Source organism: Chiloscyllium punctatum, chromosome 2, assembly GCF_047496795.1.
Source record: "Chiloscyllium punctatum isolate Juve2018m chromosome 2, sChiPun1.3, whole genome shotgun sequence".
Classification (NCBI taxonomy): Eukaryota; Metazoa; Chordata; class Chondrichthyes; order Orectolobiformes; family Hemiscylliidae; genus Chiloscyllium; species Chiloscyllium punctatum.
Window position 1 is genome coordinate 69,971,747 of NC_092740.1, and position 20,451 is coordinate 69,992,197.

The following is a 20,451-nucleotide window of genomic DNA, read 5'->3' on the forward strand; positions in this document are numbered from 1 at the left end:
ACAGTGGATGAAGCACTTGGATAGACACGAGAAGTTGCCAGAACCATTTTCCTTTTTAAAATTATTCCAAAATAAATTTTGTAGGAGAAATCTGGATTTTCTCCATTGAGTTAAGCTTATGCTAAATGTAGTGTTCTCTGCATTTGTTGACTTACATGCATAACCAGCATAAAATACTATAGTTCATGTCTGTGTTTAAAAAAAGTTCAAATTTTCCATAAAACACTTGCAGGATGTGGGTTATTCTTGCCTTATTCCTAACTGACCTCAGTGGTCATGCACTACATTCTTCACAACTAAATGATGGATGGTTGGATTAATTAAGCAGTGTCAACAATATTGCTGAGAGTGTGGAATTACATATAAACCAGACTATGCAAGAATGATAGATTTCCTTCCCTTAATGACAATAGTAAACTCAGTGGGTTAGTATTTTTTATATTTTATCTTTATTTCACTGCCAGATTGTCTCACCCCAACTCCTGTGTTGAGATTGATCTCATGTCTCAAGATTATTAGAGGAGGAGAAAGTGAGGACTGCACATGCTGGAGATCAGAGTTGAGTGTGTGGTGCTGGAAAAACACAGCAGGTCAGGCAGCATCTGAGGAGCAGGAGAATCGATATTTGAGGAATTTAATGAAGGGCTTATGTCCGAAACGTTGATTCTCCTGTGCCTCGGATGTTCCAGATCATTAGACCCAGCCGGGGATTGCTAAAATAAAAGTACTGATGATGTAGAGAATTGGAATAAAAATGGAAAGTGTTGGAGAAACTCAACAATCTGGTGGTATCAAGGCCAAGAGAGGCACTTAACATTTCAAGTCCTTTATGTCTTTTAAGTAGGAGAAGCGGAAATCTTGAGTTTATGTTGCGTTAAAAGTTTTGAGTAACTGCAAGTGAAACAGACAGCGAATGTACCTTTTGGATCCTTGGTGCCTTTTTCTAAGCAATTAACATTTCAATGCTACTACTGCTAATGGATTTGATACAACTCAAGAATGATATGCATGATGTTCTCCTAACACTCTGTCACAATAGGAATATTACATTATGCTTTTGGGGTGCAAAAATGTTCTAGTTTTCCTAGTACTCAGAAAGTAGTTTTTACTTGATGACTATTGCTTATTACACTGAACAATGTGTTGCAATTAAATATGATGTGGAGGTGCCAATGTTGGACTGGGGTGGACAAAGTTAAAAATCACACAATACCAGATTATAGTCCAACACTTTTATTTGGAAGAGCTTCAGAGCAGGATCATAAGACACAATTTTTAGCAAAAGATCACCGTGTCATTCAACTGAAACAAAATATTGAACAAACCTAGATTGCTGTTAAGTTTTTCATCTTTTAGAGTGGGTTACAGGTTTTGGTTCATTAATATGTACATCCCAGAACTTCTTTTATGTCACATTCCTGAGATAATTTAAGGTTTTATTTTAGAAAAGTGACATCTCAGCTCACAATGCACTAAAGATGTGAGGTTAGAGTGTGTCTGTATCCCAATCTTAGTCAGACTGATTCTGTTTCCAAAGAAGGAATTTATTAAATGTTACATTGATTGACTGCTTGCAATGTGTGTGCTTTTTGAGCAAAATAGAATGCATTTACAAACACAATCCTGCAAATGCAAATTCACCCCATAGACTTATACGCGTGCATGTTTAAGAGAGAGAGTGTGAGAGTGTGTGCGCGCGCGCATGTGATCAAGTGTACGCCTGTCAGAGAGTGTGCGAGATAGGGTTAAAGCTAGGCCACAGATCTTCGGGTGACCATCCTCCAACGCAGACATCGGGATATGCAACAACGCAGAGGCTGATATCTAAGTTCAGTACCCATGAGGATTCCCTCAACCGGGACCTTTGGATTATGTCACGCTACAAGTGAACCCACTACACTCTATATATATATATATATATATATATATATATTATATATACACACACACACACACACTCTCTTACATACTCTCACACTCACACACACGCTCTCTTTCATATATGTGCACACACACTCCCCAAATTCACACTCCATGAACACACCCTCTCACAGGCTTATACTCCATCACATGCACACTCTAGCAAGTATGAACACACGCAAGCATTCTCATACTCTCTCTCTCTCTCTCTGTCTATCATGCATGCACGCACGCACACACATAAATCTATGGGGTGAACTTGCATTTGCAGGATTGTATTTGCCGATACATTCTATTTTGCTCAAAAAGCACACACTCTGCAGGCACTTAATCTATGTAACATTTTATACATTCCTCCTTTGAAAATAGAACCAGTCTGACTCAAGGTTGGGATACAAACAGACTCTAACCTCACACCTTTAATGCATTGTCTGAGCTGAGATGTTACTTTTTTAATATAAAACCTTAAGTTATCTTGAGAATGTGACTTAAAAGAAGTTTTGGGATTTACATATGAATGAACCAAAACCTGCAACCCATTCTAAAAGACTTGAACAGCAATCTAGGTTTGTTCAATATATCGTTTCAGTTGCATGACACTGTGATCTTTTGCTATAAATTCTGTGTCTTATGACTCTGCTCCACAGCTACCTGATGAAGGAGCAGCACTCCAAAAACTAGTACTTCCAAATAAAACAGTTTGGCAATTAAATACATCACTACAGGTGACTGCAATTTTCATTTTGTTATTTCCAGACAAAAGTCTGAAGTATTCAGTTAGTAACTGTGAAAATCATGTCACCTAGCAGTTGTCTTCCAAAATTTAATTTTCTAAATTAAAACAAAATGTTGTGGTTGTCGGAGATCTGAAATAAAAACAGAAAGTGTTGAAGAAACTCAGCAGGTGTGACTGCATCAGTGGAGAGCAAAACAGAGTTAATGTTTTCTGATCCGAAGAAGAGTCATTGGAGTCAAAACGTCTGTTTCTCTTTTCATTGATGCTATCAGATCTGAGTTTCTCTCACAGTTTTTATTTTTATTTAATAATTCATTGTTGATTCTTACTTTTGCCTTGGTTTACATAAAACTGTATAGCATCTGCAAATGCCAAATGGATTACTTACTTGAAATTTCTTGTAAGTTAGAGGAATTGTTTTCCAAAATGGGTATGACTAATGGTCGTGCATTATAGCATTTGTGATGTTTCAGTTTTTCTATTGAATAGAATCCCTCCAGTGTGGAAGCAGGTCATTCGGCCCAAGTCCACACCGACTCTCTGAAGACCATCCCACCCAAAATCACCCCTCTCCTGTATAATGTTTCATTTCTCGTGGCTAATTGTCCTAACTTACACATTCCTGCACTCTATGGACAATTTCATATGGCCAATACACCTAACCTGCACATCTTTGGACTGTGGAAGGAAACTGGAGCATCCAGACGAAACCCACGCTGCCATAGAGAGAATGTGCAAACTCCACACAGTCAGCTGAGGCTGGAATTGAACCTCAATCCCCTGGTGTTGTGAGGCAGCAGTGCTAACCACTGAGCTACTGTGCATTTTTCTTTGTTGAGTCTAAAGTCTAAAATATATTTGATTATTTAACATCTTTTTACTTTAAAAATAAATTACCCTGTGGTTAGCTGATATGCAATGAAACAAAATATATTGTTTCAGGGGACAATGTCATAGTTGCTTCTTGTATGTTAAGATTTAATCAGTTGAGAAGATAAAGCAGAACTTGTGACTCAAGAAATGGGCAATAGTTCATCTATGTAGTGAAACGTAGGAAGGAGAGCTTACTTCTAATATTACCATCAATATTTGAATGTTTAGTAGTTTGATATTCTGTTTCTAGGCTCAGTTTGGAACATTGTCAGATTATTTTGATGCTCTCCATAAAACTACTGAATCAGGAAATGCACCATCACCGTTTCCTATTTTGAGTGGGGACTTCTTTACCTATGCAGACAGAGATGACCATTACTGGAGTGGATATTTTACCTCCCGACCCTTCTATAAGCGAATGGACAGAGTTTTAGAATCACACCTGAGGTAAATACTGAGTTTGTGTGTTAGTTCTAATACCTTAGATATTTTAATTGCTGTTTTTCTCTAGCCTCATTGAAAGTGTCAGTGAAATAGTGAAAAATATTTGAAAAGCATATTTTTACAAGAATCATGGCTTCTATAAATACTATAAATAGTGGTCTTTAAATAACTGCATGGCTAGGTTTCATAAATATGTGACTTATATAAAGTTATTGAAACTTTCTCCTCATTTAGATAATTGCTATTTAAGATCGGAGACTAATTGGTACACTTGTTGTGCAGAATTTGAGTCAATCTTTCTAATCTCCACTCAACTCTCACTTTGGAGGCAAATAGAATTTCTAGAACTTGTTTTCAGATGTTCACTGAAATATGATAAAGATTATTTCATCTTCAGTTTTACCCAATGATTTTGCAATTTCTTCATTCTGTCAGTGTGGTCTTTGATTTCAACTGAAGCAGTTACTTCCACTTGATGGTGGGTTCACCACCACCTGAAAGATCCTCTAACCCCTGAATGAATAAAGAGAAAAAAATCACTGACTTAGGGGAAGACTTTCCTTGAGCTTGACTGCTCCCCAGGTGATTTTTCCATGTCCAGTGTGTGTAGACCTTTACACTGTCAATGGATTAAAATACAAATGTAAAGCAGGGAATTATTAGATACGATCTTTGTTGTTAGCTACCTTTCTGTCGTCTTAGCTCACCATTTGGTAGATTGCTATTACGACACTCGCTACTGCTAGAGCAACAGTTACAGTACTGTTACAACTGTTAGAGCCTTTGTATCCTGTATACATTATCTTTCAATATCACTATTAATAACTTTGCATATTGACGAAGTGTGGAACTTTATGCATTACTGCTGTTTTAGGAATAAACATAATGCAAGTTAAATATTAAGTATTATAATCTGTTGTTTTAGAAGTGTTCTGTAACCACAATACAAAGGGGCACCTGTTCTGCACGTAAATAGTATCTATACTCCTCATCCAAGCCATCTCCTCTGCCCTGCCTTCCTTGAAGAAGCTCTCTTCCTCCCTATACAAGGATTTCAGTGAGTCTCTCTCTCATTGCACCCTCCAGGTCATCTCCTCTGCTCTTAACCTAATGCAAAGATGATGCAAAATTGCAGCAGTTTTGTGCCATCCTAGGCAACTAATTGCTTGTTGGCGTTGCTGCTTTCAGGCTTGACAAAATGAAGTGTAAATTATAGTCAACAAATGGAGAGCCTGCGTGAATTATCTTGTACAAGAAGAGATGGCATTATGCAAATTGGAGCCAGACATTTTGTTTCGTTTTATTCTTTCGTGGGATGCAGGTGTCCTTCAATGTAGATATCGGTGTTGTGCATTAGTATTTGCCCTTGAGATGAGAGTATTTTAAGACTCAAGTATTGTTGCGGGTCTGGCTTCACAGAAGGATGACAAATTTCCTTTCCTAAAGGACATTAGTGAACTAGATAGGTTTTTATAACAATGAATTTGTTGTTTTGATTACCATACTGAGACTGGTAGTTGTATTATCGGTTTATTTCTTAAATTCAATTTCAATCAACTGTCTTGTATTGAACTCATAGTCCCAGACCATTAGCCTGGGCCTCTGGATTAGAGGTATAGTGACATTATCACTTTTCCCTATGTACTTTTTCCACATCTGAGGTTGCAGCATAGCTGCAGCAGGTGGCAGATTTCAATAAGACCATCTTTACATAAACACAGGCTTCTTGCAAATTGTTCCTTACTGAGGTTCGGGTATGGTGTGATCACAAGAAATAGGAAAAGGAGTAGCCCATTCAGCAAACTGAGCCTCCTCTGTCATTCATTTAGATCATCGCTGATTTGATTGTGGCTTTAATGACATTTTCCTGCCTGCAAGTTCTCCTCTGAGAAGCCTTAATATAGTTGTAAAAATCTGAATATTTGTAACCTACATTCCTTAAGAGCCTGAGGGCAAATATTTCTAAATTGAAAAGCGCTGAGAAAGTACAATAGAAATAAACTTTTCTCTGTGTGCCAAATCTGAGGTGCTTCAATACAATTTCAATACTATTGATTTTTACAAAGTGCATTCCTTGTCTGATGTATAGCCCCTGTACCGAATGAGTCAGCAGACTTCCTCCATTTAAATGTTTTTCTGTTCTTCCTGCCAAAATGTACAACCTTACATTTTCCCACATTATACTCTTTGTGCTAATTTTCTTGCCTATTCATTAAACCTATCTATATCCCTTTGCACAATCTTTGTATCTTTTTCAAACCTGTCTTTCTGACCAGCCTTTGTATTGTCAGCACTTTTCGCTACGATGCAATTTGTCCCTTCACTCAGGTCATTGAGCTTGAGTGTAAACAATCAAGGTCACGACTCTGATCCATATGGCATTTCTGTAGTTCCATTTTGACAATCTGAAAATGATCCATTAATCCTTACGTGCTGTTTCATGTTATTTAGTGTGAATCATGGATTGGCTCAACATCACCTTCAACACAGGGATGTCTAAACTGGTGCAGTAATTTTCATGTGGCACCTTACGGAAGGCCTTTGGACATCCAAATACAGTACATCTACTAACTTCCTTTTATGTGCCATGCTTGTTATATTTTCAAAGTATCCTAATACATTTTTCAAACATGCTTTTGCTCACACAAAACCATCTTGTTCCTGCCTGATTTATGTTTAATTATTGTAAAATTATACTTTTTTAAAAAAAATTACTTTTTGTTCACGAGGTATGCCACTGACTAGGCCAGCATTTATTGCCCATCCCGAATTGCCTTGAGGACAGTTAGAATCAACCACAGTGCTGTAGTAAAAGCAACTCTGACCAGGTAAGGTTGCAGATTTTATTGCTAAAGGACATTAGTGAACCAGATTGACTTTAAGTTACATGGGTGTCATTAGGTCAACTTTTTATTCTAGATTTCTATGAAATTCAGATTTCATAATTTGCCAAAGTAGAATTTCAATCCTTGTCCCTGGAACATAATCCAGGGTTCGGGATTATTGGTCCAGTGGCATTACGATCACATTTAACTACTTAATGATAGATTCTAGCATTTTCCAATGATCAATGTTAGGTGTTTAGCTGACCGGTCTCCTTCCTTTTGAATACTCTTATTAATTTAGTTCTTAGCTGCTCAGACCCCTCAGCAGTTTATATTCTTAATCCTTCTTCTGACCTTGGTATCCACATGGGCAGTAATAATTGGATCTTTCTGTTCCCACTGCCAAGTTCCTCTCCTTGCCCAATGGGTCTTATAACCCTGGCAGCAGGTAGGCACCACACCCTTCGGGACTCCTCATCTTGACTACTGTAGGGTTTCTGGTTTGTAATCAGTAATTTCCAGATTTTTAGGTGGCTCAAGTCACCCCCAGATCCCTGGTTCTGACACTGGATTTATTTAGGGAATGTGAAATGAAGAAGGCAGTAGATAGATGGTTCAGGACAAAAGAATCTCTGCATTCATTTAACTACAAAAGGTAAGTCTAATACAAGAAGTTTTTTTAAAAAGCCAAATGCAATAAAAGAATGAAATTGACACAATTATATAGAGGACAGTAATTAAATACACTATCAAATTAAACAGGTTAAAGTGCTATTCGAAGCTAAATCACAGTTTTAATCAGAGACACTTGCTTCAGGCTTCTAACCCTTGGGGTCCCTGCACTGTCACCACCCGCCTTCCCCTTCCTGCTAGGTTTGGAAACTTTGGGTTCTTAGGAGTTTCAGCTCACAACTGAGGAAAACAGTTTTAAAATGTTTCCAGTTGCTGAGGTTCTTGTCAACGGTTCTCTTAGCTTGGAAGAGGCCCCTTCATTCTGGTGAAGGGCTTATGCCCAAAACGTCAATTCTTCTGCTCCTCAGATGCTGCCTGGCCTGCTGTGTTTTTCTCTCGACTCTGATTTCCAGCATCTGCAGACCTCACTTTCTCCTCCAGACCTAGCAGCAATCTAGGTTTGCTCAATACATTGCATCTGTTGACATTTTGATCTTTTACTTTAAATTCTGTGTCCTCTGATCCTGCCCCATTAGCTACCTGACAAAGGAGCAGCTCTCCAAAAGTTTGTACTTACAAATAACCTGTTTCACTATAAACTTGTGTTGTATTATTTTTAATCTTTTCCCAGATCATGACTAGAAGTTATACAGACTCTGTGTCCTGTTATTTCATCTCAAATCTGTGTTGCCATTGTTTTCTGGTGTTCACTTTTGAGGTCAATTGGCTTATTGATAGTTAAGAGTAGGTGTAAGTGTATTTTGATTAAGTGGAATGTCCGGTACCTTTGTGCATGCATTTTGATTTGAAGTTGATCTGCCAAGGCTCCATTCTGTCTGGATTGGCTGGGGTTTGGACCTAGTTGATTGATCTTTTAGAGAGAATGTGTGAATTGGATTTTCAGGCAGAACAATGGTTCCAAGCAACTATCTTTGTGTCTGTGTTATTTTCCCACAACCTCGCCCAACTATCGACCTTGTTCTTTTACTTTTAAAAGTTATTTAAAAAGTCCAGAATTTTGGCCCAGTATTTCAGAATGTGGGATTTCTTTGCTCAATCCTACACTACAGAGGGTAGTGTTTATGCTTCTCTTGTGACCAAGATTGAAAGGGTCCTACTACTCCACTGGTCATTACAAATTTTGAATTTAATGAATAGTGATGTGCAAATTATATAGTTTTTAGACTGTGTCTAGTTTAGTATTAGAAAGAGTCAAACCAATGAAGCAGCATCCTTCCTGTGCTGCCCAGGTCCAAGAGTAATATCACGAGAAAAGTATTATGTTAATTGGTTGTTAACCAGCTACTGTTAGGGATAATGGTTCAACTCTTAAAAATTTTGAAAAACACCACATTGCTGTACTAGCATAGGGAAAATGAACTTATTGGCACAAAGAAAGGGAATTGATTTGTCAGTAAGAGTGTAGAATTTCTATTGTCTGCATCCCAGTTTATGTTTAATAATACAAGCACAGTTCAAGTAAATTTGGGTAAGCAAAAGCAACTAAAGTTAAAATAATGGTATATGTTTAGGTTTAAGGCACAACAGGACAACTTGAGCAAGTGAAATGACTGTCCTGTGGCTTATGGGATCTCAAGGATACTTCCTTGGACTCAGATGAGCACATGGTGAGGAAGTATCACTGGCTGCACAGGATTGAGCTCCCAGTATCAGACCTCTAGCAGCACTTAACTCACTAGGGTGCATCCATCAGGTCCAGAACTGACTGGTCACATATTGAGAGAGGTGATTACATGTGATAGGGGCAAGAAGGCTGCTAGGGAGTTGGTGATCACCAGGCAGCCTAAGAGAAATGGGCTGGTAATACAGGAATCCCAAAAGGTCGTCTTCACTCACTGGTTTTCCTTTCTGGATATTTGTGACGGTAAAGGATCTTTGGTGGAGTGCAACAAGAACCAACCTGTAGCACCATGGGTAAACCAACTGTACAATAGAGGAGGAAGAAGAGTGAAAGAGCAGTGGATTCTTCAGTAAGGAGAAGACAGATGTTTTTGTCATCATCAACCAGATTCTAGGATGGCATATTGCTCATGGTCAACTGTGTCACAGAACAACTGCTAGATATTCTTCTAAGTGAGGGCAAGTAGCTAGGGGTAGTGGTCTACAATGGTACTAATTACATAGACAGGAAGGAATGTGATTCTTCAGCTGGAATTCAGGAAGCTAGGTAGAATATTATCAAGCAGGACTGCAAAAGTAGTAATCTGCAGATTGATCTTGGTGCCCTATGCAAGTGAGTACAGAAATAAGAAGCTTGGAAAGATGAATCTGGAAACATAGTGTCTGATGCTTTCTCTTGCACTATGTCTAGTACTGGCGAAGGTGACATCTGCACAAACTGGATGGGCTGCACCTGAGCAGAGCATGGACTACATCTCTTGTGGGACCTTTGGTTGTACTGATGAGAGTTTTAACAAAATCAGCAGGGCTATGAGAGTCGGGAATGAAGTTTAGAAAGTAACACCAGGGTGCACAAAATGATGGGTGAGGCAATAGTGCAAAAACAGAGAATAGTAAGTTAGTAGGTGATGTCAGACTAAGGAAAAAGTACTAAAGGCTAAATCAGGGTTACGCTACATGTATAAGAATGTAGCTTGTGTAATTAATACAATTGAGGAGTTACAGGCACAGATTGTCTTGTGGAAATATGATAATATGATAATGAAGATCTGGATTAAGATAGTGGAGGTTTAACAATTAAATATTGCTGGCTACAAGGTGTTTAGTAAAGGTAGGAAAGGAGAAAAAGGAGGAGCGGTGGTGCTTTTAATTTCGGAGAGCATTAGAATACTGAAGAAAGAGAATATTCAAGAGGGTTCAAAGAAAGGATTGTTTTAATTAGAGCTAAGGAACAAGAATAATAAACATGCTGGAGGAACTCAGCAGGTCTGGCAAGCATATGTCGAATGAAAAACCAAGTTAATGTTTCAAGTCTAGTAACCCTTCATCACAAGTTCGGTCACTGGACTGAGACATCTGAAGCTCTGTGGAAAAGTAACTGGACATGAAATGATAACTCTTTACAGGCCTGCTGAGTTTCATTGACATTTTGGTTTTCTTTCAGAATGTTCAACATTCACAGTTCTTTGCTTTATTATATAATAATTAAATCCCTTAGTGTAATCTGTACTTCACTAAGTGTTGGGAGGGATATAGATACAGATTTGCAAGGAAAATACAGCAAAGTGTAAACATCAGAGAGTAGTTATAATGGGTGGGGGGGTGGTTTTAGTTGTGCATTGGGATTGGGATTGTGGTACTGAAACAAAATGTGAAGGATAAGTATTTCTTGATTGTGTTCAAGACCATTTCCGACAGCAGCACATATCAAGTCCAATGAGAAAGGAGACTTTGCTAGACCTGGTTTTTGGGAATGAGATTGGTGACATTAATGAAGTGACAATGGAAGAACATAAGGGTCAATGATCATTGTATCATCAGATTTAGAATGGCAATGAGAAATGGCATTCATCAATTCTGACTAAAACTCCCAATGAGTTGGTGGTGACCAGACTTCAATGGGACAAGAACAGACCTAGGCAGGATATACAAGAATCAAAATTTAGTGCAATAAATAGTAATTAGATAATGGGCTACCTTCAAAGTGGAGATGGTTCAGGTGCATTCAAGGCCTATTTCCTCTAAAGGGAAAGGGAGTACACCTGTCCAAAGGGCCCTGGATGACAAAGGAGACAGAAATTAAGTTAAAGAAACAATGTGTTTATGAAGGTGTTGTGTGGTCAATAACAATTGACAAACAGGTTCAACGTAAGTTTCAGATGGGAGGTGCAAAAGCAAATACAAGAAGCAAAAAACAATCTTTAAAAAAGACTGCCAGCTTAACATACTGGGAAATCCCAAAGTCTTCTCTCTGCACATCAGGAGTAACAAGGTGGCAAAAGGAGAAAAAGGCATCTTTAAGGGACCAACAGGAGCTTTATATAGAGAGGCAAGAGACGTAGCTGAGGTGTTAAATGAATAAATTGTATCTGTCCTTACCTACAAGGTAGATACTGCTTGGATCATGGTGACATACCAAGAGACACATGGTCTCTTGGATACCAAGAGACACAGTGACTAGAGATTTCAACTATATCATTGAAAGAGAGAACTGAAATTCTTTTCAAGGAAGACAGTTTTGACAAACCTTGAAATTGATGAGGTGGTATTGGATAAGCTGATTTTGCTTACAGTTAATAAGACTCCAGGATGGGATACATCTAAGCATATTGAAGAGAGTGAGAGAAGAAATTATAGAGCCACTGACAATAAGATTCCCTGGATACAGATATAGTGCCATAATCCAAAATAAAGAAAAATAAAAGTATATGGTCCTTTCATGAAGCCACAAGATTCTATTCTTTAAAATAAACATTTACTGCAAAGGAGGAAGACAAAGAAAATGCTGAGTAGTCTTTTAAATGATCGCATAAAAAAGTAAACAAATTGTGGTTGATTATAAACTAGAAATTACATATTGAATGGCAGATACAACTAAGATAGACCTCATATATTAGCTCAATTCACACTGCAATAAATTAAGTTAAAAGGTTCTTCAATTTGTATCATCGATAGTCACAGGTAAGGTGCCGAAAGACTGGAGGTTGGCTAACGTGATGCCACTGTTTAAGAAAGGTGATAAGAACAAGCGAGGGAACTATAGACCAGTGAGCCTGACATCAGTGGTGGGCAAGTTGTTGGAGGGAATCCTGATGGACAGGATGTACGTGTATTTGGAAAAGTAAGGACTAATTAGGGATAGTCAGCATGGCTTTGTGCGTGGGAAATCATGTCTCACAAACTTGATTGAGATTTTTGAAGAAGTAACAAAGAGGATTGATGAGGGCAGATCAATAGACATGATCAATATGGACTTCAGTAAGGCGTTTGACAAGGTTTCCCATGGGAGACTGGTTGCAAGGTTAGATCTCACGATACAGGGAGAACTAGCCATTTGGATACGGAACTGGCTCAAAGGTAGAAGACAGAGGGCGGTGGTGGAGGGTTGTTTTTCAGACTGGAAGCCTGTGACCAGTGGAGTGCCACAAGGATCGATGCTGGGTCCAGTACGTTTCGTCATTTATACAAATGATTTGGATGTGAGCATAAGAGGTATAGTTAGTAAATTTGCAGATGACACCAAAATTGGAGGTGTGGTGGACAGTGAAGATGGTTACCTCAGATTACAACAGGATCTTAATCTGATGGGCCAGTGGGCAGAGACGTGGCAGATGGAGTTTAATTTAGATAAATGTGAGGTGTTGCATTTTGGGAAAGCAAATCTTAGCAGGATTTATACACTTAATGGTAAGATCCTAGGGAGTGTTGCTGAACAAAGAGACCTTGGAATGCAGGTTCATAGCTCCTTGAAAGTAGAGTCGCAGATAGATAGGATAGTGAAGATGGGGTTTGACATGCTTTCCTTTATTGGTCAGAGTATTGAGTACAGGAGTTGGGAGGTCATGTTGTGGCTGTACAGGACATTGGTTAGGCCATTGTTGGAATATTGCATGCAATTCTGGTCTCCTTCCTATCAGAAAGATGTTGTGAAACTTGAAAGGGTTCAGAAAAGATTTAGAAGGATGTTGCCAGGATTAGAGTTATAGGGCGAGGTTGAATAAGTTGGGGCTGTTTTCCCCTGGAGCGTCGGAGGCTGAGGGGTGACCTTATAGAGGTTTATAGAATCATGAGGGGCATGGGTAGGATAAATAAAGAAAGTCTTTTCCGTTGGGTCGGGGAGTCCAGAACTAGAGGGCATAGGTTTAGGGTGAGATATAAAAGAGACCTAAGGGGCAAAGTTTTCATGCCGAGGGTGGTACATGTATAGAAAGAGCTGCCAGAGGAAGTGGTGGAGGCTAGTACAATTGCAATATTTAAAAGGCATCTGGATGGGTAAATGAAAAGGAAAGATTTGAAGGGATATGGGCTGGGTGTTGGCAGGTAGGGCTAGATTGGTTTGGGATATCTGGTTGGCATGGAAGAGTTGGATCAAAAGGTCTGTTTCTGTGCTGTACATCTCTGTGATTCTAAAACTGTCTTCCTTGAAGAGAATGTTAGCTTCTCTTTTTCAAGGATATAGTCTGATCTCTAGTTGACAGCAGTGTGAAACAATTTAGGTTTCACAACAACAGTCCAAAGTAAAACAGCACACCTCTGTTGAACCTGCTGTCCTTGGTTTGGACATCTTGACTTAGTGGGATTGAAGCTGATGCATGGGAAATCTGTCCTGATGATAAGAGGCCTGGAAACAAGGAATCAGGGAGAGTATGGTAAAAGCAAAGGAGAAAAGAAACAACCAAATGGCAGAAAAGACAGTCTGCTGGAAGGGAAAAAACATCAATCAACCTGAAGTCTATGTCAGCTTGCAAAAACAGGCATATGCAGCAAGCAAAATTAGCTGGATTTCAGAGTTATAATTGAACGTCTCCATTTACTCCTCCAACTTTCTTTAAACTCTGGACAGAGCCTTGGCAATTACATTGTTTTTCCTGACAACAAGTTCCAGTTGACCAAGTTAAGATCCTTCATGTGGAACTTGTCCAGTACCTTCAATGAATTATGATCATTTTAAATTTATATCTCATTGTTTTGAAACATATATTTCAAGTTGTTGAAGTGTCAAAACAAGTCTTAAGGTTTCCTCCTCAATTGTAGAGCCTTTACATTGTCATGCATAACATTTTGTGAAGAAATAACTAACTTGTCATTTTACATTTCTAAGAGGTTAGTTGTATTGTAGAGACATAGAAAATTGGAGCAGTAGTAGGCTATTCAGCCCTTCAAGTTTGCTCAGTAATTCAATATATTCATGGCTAATCAACCAACTCAGTACCCTGCTCCCACACTCACCCCATACCCATTGATCCCTTTAGCTCAATAACTATATCTATCTCCTCCTTGAAATGCCTACCCTCTAGCCATAGACTATGATCCCTGGTCGTGGACTCCCTCATCCTGGGGAACATTCTTTTTACGTTTGCCTTGTCTAGACCTTTTAGAATTTTGCAGGTTTCTAGATAGACAGTGTGGTTAAGAAGATCATTGAGTATAGGAGTTGAGATGTCATGTTGAGGCCAGTTTTTTGCAATAGAAGTACTGTTCTGGTTGCCATGCTAAGGGAAGGATATTATTAAATTGGAGAGGGTTCAGAAAAAAATTACCAGGATGTTGCTGGGACTGGAGGGTTTGCGCTATAAGGACAGACTGGATGAGCTGGGAATTTTTTCACTGGAGCATGAGAGGTTGAGAGATGATCTTACAGAGGTTTAAAAATTGAGGGGCATAGGTGGGATAAATACATCTGCTATTCACCTTAAGTTGTGAGAGTTTAAAACAAGAGGGTATATTTTTAGGTGAGAAGAGAAAGCTTTAAAAGGGACCTGAGGGGCAACTTTTTCACACACAGGGTGGTTCAGATGTGGAATAAATTGCCAGAGGAAGTGGTAGATGCAGGTACAGTTACAGCATTTAAAAGACATCTGGATAGGTACCTGAATAGGAAAGATTTAGAGTAACAAGGGCTAAACGCAGGCAAGTGGGACAAGTTTAGTTTGGGAAACTTGGTCGGCATGGGTTTCCCTCATTCTTCTAAACTAGAGTGAATATAGTCGTAAATCAGTTCAGTTGGCTGGACAGCTGGTTTGCTATGGGGACTGACACTATTATGGATCAGACCTAATCCCTCAAAATATATTAAGGAAATAGCCTAGACCCTAACTTTTTCTAATTTTCAAGACAAGTGCCTGTTATTGCATTCCGAATGCAATTCAATTGGTCAAAATGCCAGTCTTAAAGCAAAACACACTTTTTTCATACACTATAGTTAAAATGCAACAGAAGAAAGAAGAAACTTGAATCACTTATCTCTACTGGAAAATTTAACAGAATGCCAGAATATTCAATTACTGAACAGTAACTGTTCCAATATAGAAACATTCCATAAGCACACATTTAGCAAAGGCAAATTCAGTAAAATAAATTGTCTCCCATGCAATTCTTCAGTTCAGGAGCAAAGACATTGAGAACATTCTAGCAGTAGCCGTGACAGATGTACTACAACTTCCAAACCCAGCTTCAAGACAGCGCTGCTCCTGAAAAAAAGAAACCTAAAAGTCCTGGTTTCTGTGGGAGCTTGACCCCACCCATCTGGCTGCTTCTGTTGTTCCAACATTTTAAAAAAAACACTAAGGCCTCACAAGCTGTTAACTTTATTGGCTCTGAGTAGACTTCAAAGAATTGTGTACCTGAACCCCTAGGTCTTACAGCACAACCAAGGCGACACTTTTAATTGAAAAGTCTTGTCCTTATTTGTTTACCAAAATGTAATACTTTGCATTTATCCAAATTAAACTCCATTTGCTGCTACTCAGTCCATTGACCCATTTGATCAATACCTCGTTGTAATCTTAACCTTCTTTACTGTCCACTCTACCACCAATTTTGGGTCATCTGCAAACTTACGAACAATACCTTTATATTCTCATCTAAGTCATCTATATCAATGATAAATAAAAGCCAACCCAGCACCAATCCCTGTGGTCCACCGCTGGTCACAAGCCTCCAGTCCAAAAAAAAATCTACCATTACTAATCTCTCTCCTGTCGTTAAGCCAGTTTTGTATCCAAATTGCAAGCTTACCCTGAATACCATGTGATCTAACTTTACTAAATAGTCTAACACATAGATCCTTGTTAAATGCTTTATTAAAGTCTAAGTAAACAATGTCTATCACTCTGCCCTCATCAGTTTTCTTTGTTACTTCCTCAAATAAAACTCAATGAAGTTTGTGACACATAATTTCCCTCATGCAAAACCATGCTGACTATCCCTAATCATTCCTTGCCTCTCCAAACACATGTAAATCTTATGCTTCATAATAAACTCTAACAACTTACCCACCACCGAAGTCAGACTCACAGGTGTATAATTCCCAGGCTTCTGCTGACATCCCTTCTTAAATAAAAGCACGGCATTAGCCAATATCCAGTCATCTAGCACCTGACCCGTAGTTACGGATGATACAAATATCTCCGCAAGGGGCCCACAATTTTCCACCTAACTTCCCACAACATCCTGGGATGCACTTGATTAGGTCACAGAGATTTTTCCACCTTTATATTTTCTCAGATCTTCGGCGCTTTCTCTTCTGTGATGTGAATTGTTTTGAAAACGTCAATATTTATTTCCCTGAGTTCCCCAACCTCTATTTCTTTCTCTATAGTAAAAACTGATGTGAAATATTCATTTGGTATCTCATACATCTCCTGAGGTTTAGTGCAAAGATGACCTCCTTGATCTCTATTTGCTGTCATGCTTTTAATATACTTGTGGGAAATGTTTTGAATATCCTTAATCTTATTTGTCAAGGCTTTATCATGCCTTATTTTTGCTTTTTTGATCTCCCCTTTAAGAGAGTGCTCCTACATTCTTTATACTGTTCAAGAGATTCATTTAAACCAAGTTGCCTATATCCGATATATGCTTTTTTTTAATCCTTGATTAGAGGGGGGGTTTAAACTAACTCTGCAGGGGCATGGGAACCCAGACTGTAGCTTTAGGGTGCAGGACCTGGAGTGTAGGGAGGTTAGGAATATGGCATCAATCTTAAAGGATGGTGCCTGTAAACAGAAGAGTGGCTTGAAGTGTGTATACTTTAATGCCAGAAGTATACGAAATAAGGTAGGTGAACTTGCAGTGTGGGTTGGTACCTGGGACTTCGATGTTGTGGCTATTACGGAGACATGGCTAGATCAGGGACAGGTTTGGCTGTTGCAGGTTCCAGGGTTTAAATGTTTTAGTAGGGTCAGAGGTGGGGGTAAAAGAGGGGGGGGGTGTGGCTTTGCTTGTCAAAGATAATATTACAGCGGTGGAAAGGAAGATGGATGAAGATTTGCCATCTGAGGTAGTTTGGGTTGAGGTTAGGAATAGGAGAGGTGAGGTCACCCTGTTAGGAGTCTTTTACAGGCCTCCTAATAGTCCTAGAATTGTTGAAGAAAGGATTGCGAAGATGATTCAGGAGAAGAGTGACAGTAATAGGGTGATTGTTATGGGAGACTTTAACTTTCCTGATATTGATTGGGAAAGCTATAGCTCAAGTTCGTTAGATGGGTCAGTGTTTGTGCAATGTGTGCAGGAGAGTTTCCTGACACAATATGTAGATAAGCCAACAAGAGGTGAGGCCATACTGGATTTGGTTCTGGGTAACGAACCAGGCCAGGTATTAGAACTAGAGGTAGGTGAGCACTTTGGGGACAGTGACCACAATTCGGTGATTTTTAGTCTAGTGATGGAGAGGGATAAGTGTGTACTACAGGGCAAGAGTTATAGCTGGGGGCAGGGAAATTATGATGCGTTGAGGCATGACTTAGGATGTGTGGATTGGAAAAGTAGATTCCAAGGCAAGAGCGTAATTGATATGTGGAACTTGTTCAAGGAGCAACTATTGAGTGACCTTGATAAGTACGTACCTATCAGGCAGGGAGGAAAGGGTCGTGTGAGGGAGCCGTGGTTTTATAAGGAGTTGGAATCCCTTGTTAAATGGAAGAGGGCGGCCTTTGTAAAGATGAGGCGTGAAGGTTCAATAGGGGCAATTGAGAGTTATAAGGTAGCCCGGAAGGACCTGAAGAGAGAGCTAAGAGCAGCAAGGAGGGGACATGAAAGGTCCTTAGTTGGTAGGATTAGGGAAAACCCTAAGGCTTTCTATAGGTATGTTAGGAATAAAAGAATGACAAGGGAAGGAATAGGTCCAATCAAGGATAGTAATGGGAAGTTGCGTGTGGAGGCTGAAGAGATTGGGGAGGCGCTGAATGAATACTTTTCGTCAGTATTCACTCAGGAACAGGACATTGTTGTCGATATGAATACTGAGGCACGAATAAGTAGAATGGATGGCTTTGAGATATGTAGAGAAGAGGTGTTGGAAATTCTGGCAAGGGTGAAAATAGATAAGTCCCCTGGGCCTGATGGCATTTATCCTAGGATTCTCTGGGAAGCAAGGGAGGAGATTGCAGAGCCATTGGCCTTGATTTTTGTGTCCTCTTTGTCGACAGGAGTAGTGCCAGAGGACTGGAGGCTAGCAAACGTGGTTCCCTTGTTCAAGAAGGGGAGTAGGGATAATCCTAGTAACTATAGGCCAGTGAGTCTCACTTCTGTTGTGGGCAAAGTCTTAGAGAGAATTGTAAGGGATAGGATTTATGAACATTTGGATAGGAATAATGTGATCAAGGATAGTCAGCATGGTTTTGTGAAGGGCAGATCGTGCCTCACAAACCTTATTGAATTCTTTGAGAAGGTGACTAAGGAGGTAGATGAGGGGAAAGCGGTAGATGTGGTATATATGGATTTTAGTAAGGCGTTTGATAAGGTCCCCCATGGTAGGCTACTGCAGAGTTGGAGGTTTGGATTAGGAATTGGCTGGCTGGAAGAAGACAGAGGGTAGTAGTTGATGGCAAAGGTTCATCTTGGAGTGCCGTCACTAGCGGTGTTCCGCAAGGATCTGTTTTGGGATCATTGCTGTTTGTCATTTTTATAAATGACCTGGAGGAAGGGTTAGAAGGTTGGGTGAGCAAGTTTGCGGATGATACGAAAGTCGGAGGAGTTGTAGACAGTGAGGAAGGATATGGCAGGTTACAGCGGGATATAGAGAAGCTGCAGAGCTGGGCAGAAAGGTGGCAAATGGAGTTCAATGTAGCTAAGTGTGAAGTGATTCACTTTGGTAAGAGTAATAAAAAGATGGATTACTGGGCTAATGGTAGACTACTTGGTAGTGTGGAAGAGCAGAGGGATCTTGGTGTCCATGTACACAGATCTCTGAAAGTTGCCACCCAGGTAAATAGTGCAGTGAAGAAGGCATATGGCGTACTGGTTTTTATTGGTAGAGGAATTGAGTTCCGGAGTCCTGAGGTCATGCTGCAGTTGTATAAGACTCTGGTGCGGCCGCATCTGGAATATTGTGTGCAGTTTTGGTCGCCATACTATAGGAAGGATGTGGAGGCACTGGAACGGGTGCAGAGGAAGTTTACCAGGATGTTGCCTGGTATGGTAGGAAGATCCTATGAGGAAAGGCTGAGGCACTTGGGGTTGTTTTCATTGGAGAAAAGGTTTAGGGGTGATTTGATAGAGGTGTACAAGATGATTAGGAGGTTAGATAGGGTTGACAGTGAGAACCTTTTTCCACGTATGGAGTCAGCTATTACAAGGGGGCATAGCTTTAAATTAAGGGGGGGTAGATATAGGACTGATGTTAGGGGTAGGTTCTTCACTCAGCGAGTCGTAAGTTCATGGAATGCCCTGCCAGTAGCAGTAGTGGACTCTCCCTCTTTATGGGTATTTAAGCGGGCATTGGATAGGTATATGGAGGATAGTGGGTTAGTGTAGGTTAGGTGGGCTTTGATCGGCGCAACATCGAGGGCCGAAAGGCCTGTACTGCGCTGTATTCTTCTATGTTCTATGTTCTATGTAGAGCCTCAATATCTTTATTCATCTATTCGTCCCTAATCCTACTTGCCTTACCTTTCACTCTTTTTAAAAGAAAGGAACATCGTAGCTTAACTTTGAAAGCCTCCCACTTAGCCTGCAAATAGTCTAATCGAATCAACTTTTGAAATTTTTTGTCTGATAATGTTAAAATTTGCTGTACTCCAATTAAAAGCTTTGAACTTTTATGGTAGGCTTATCCTTTTCCATAACACTTTTAAAACAAATAGAATTATGATCACTAGACCCAAAGTGTTCCCCTCCTCTCGCTTCAGTCACTTTCCCTGCCTTATTATCCAAGAGAAGGTTAGGTTTTGCTCCTTCCCTAGTAGGAAAATTTACATATTGATTAGGAAAGTTTTCTTGAACACATTTAATAAATTCTTCACCATCCAAATCTTTCACACTATGGCAGTCCCAGTCAGTGTTTGGAATTAGAATTTAATGTTGGAAAATTAAATTCACCACCAGTTAACTCCCTCTAAT

General features: G+C 39.6%; 1 protein-coding gene and 1 long non-coding RNA gene across 2 annotated transcripts in view; one reads left to right on the forward strand and one right to left on the reverse strand.

The window, feature by feature from the left end:
- Positions 1-20,451, forward strand: part of man2a1 (mannosidase, alpha, class 2A, member 1) — a 233,201-nt gene that overhangs the window by 88,156 nt on the left and 124,594 nt on the right. The window contains exon 9 of the mRNA XM_072583645.1: positions 3,780-3,976. Within this exon, the coding sequence (XP_072439746.1) occupies positions 3,780-3,976 (197 nt within the window). The remainder of the gene's footprint in view (positions 1-3,779; positions 3,977-20,451) is intronic.
- The window catches only part of LOC140485362 (uncharacterized), a 107,702-nt gene that overhangs the window by 46,036 nt on the left and 41,215 nt on the right, over positions 1-20,451 (reverse strand). The gene's annotated exons all lie outside the window — the stretch shown is intronic.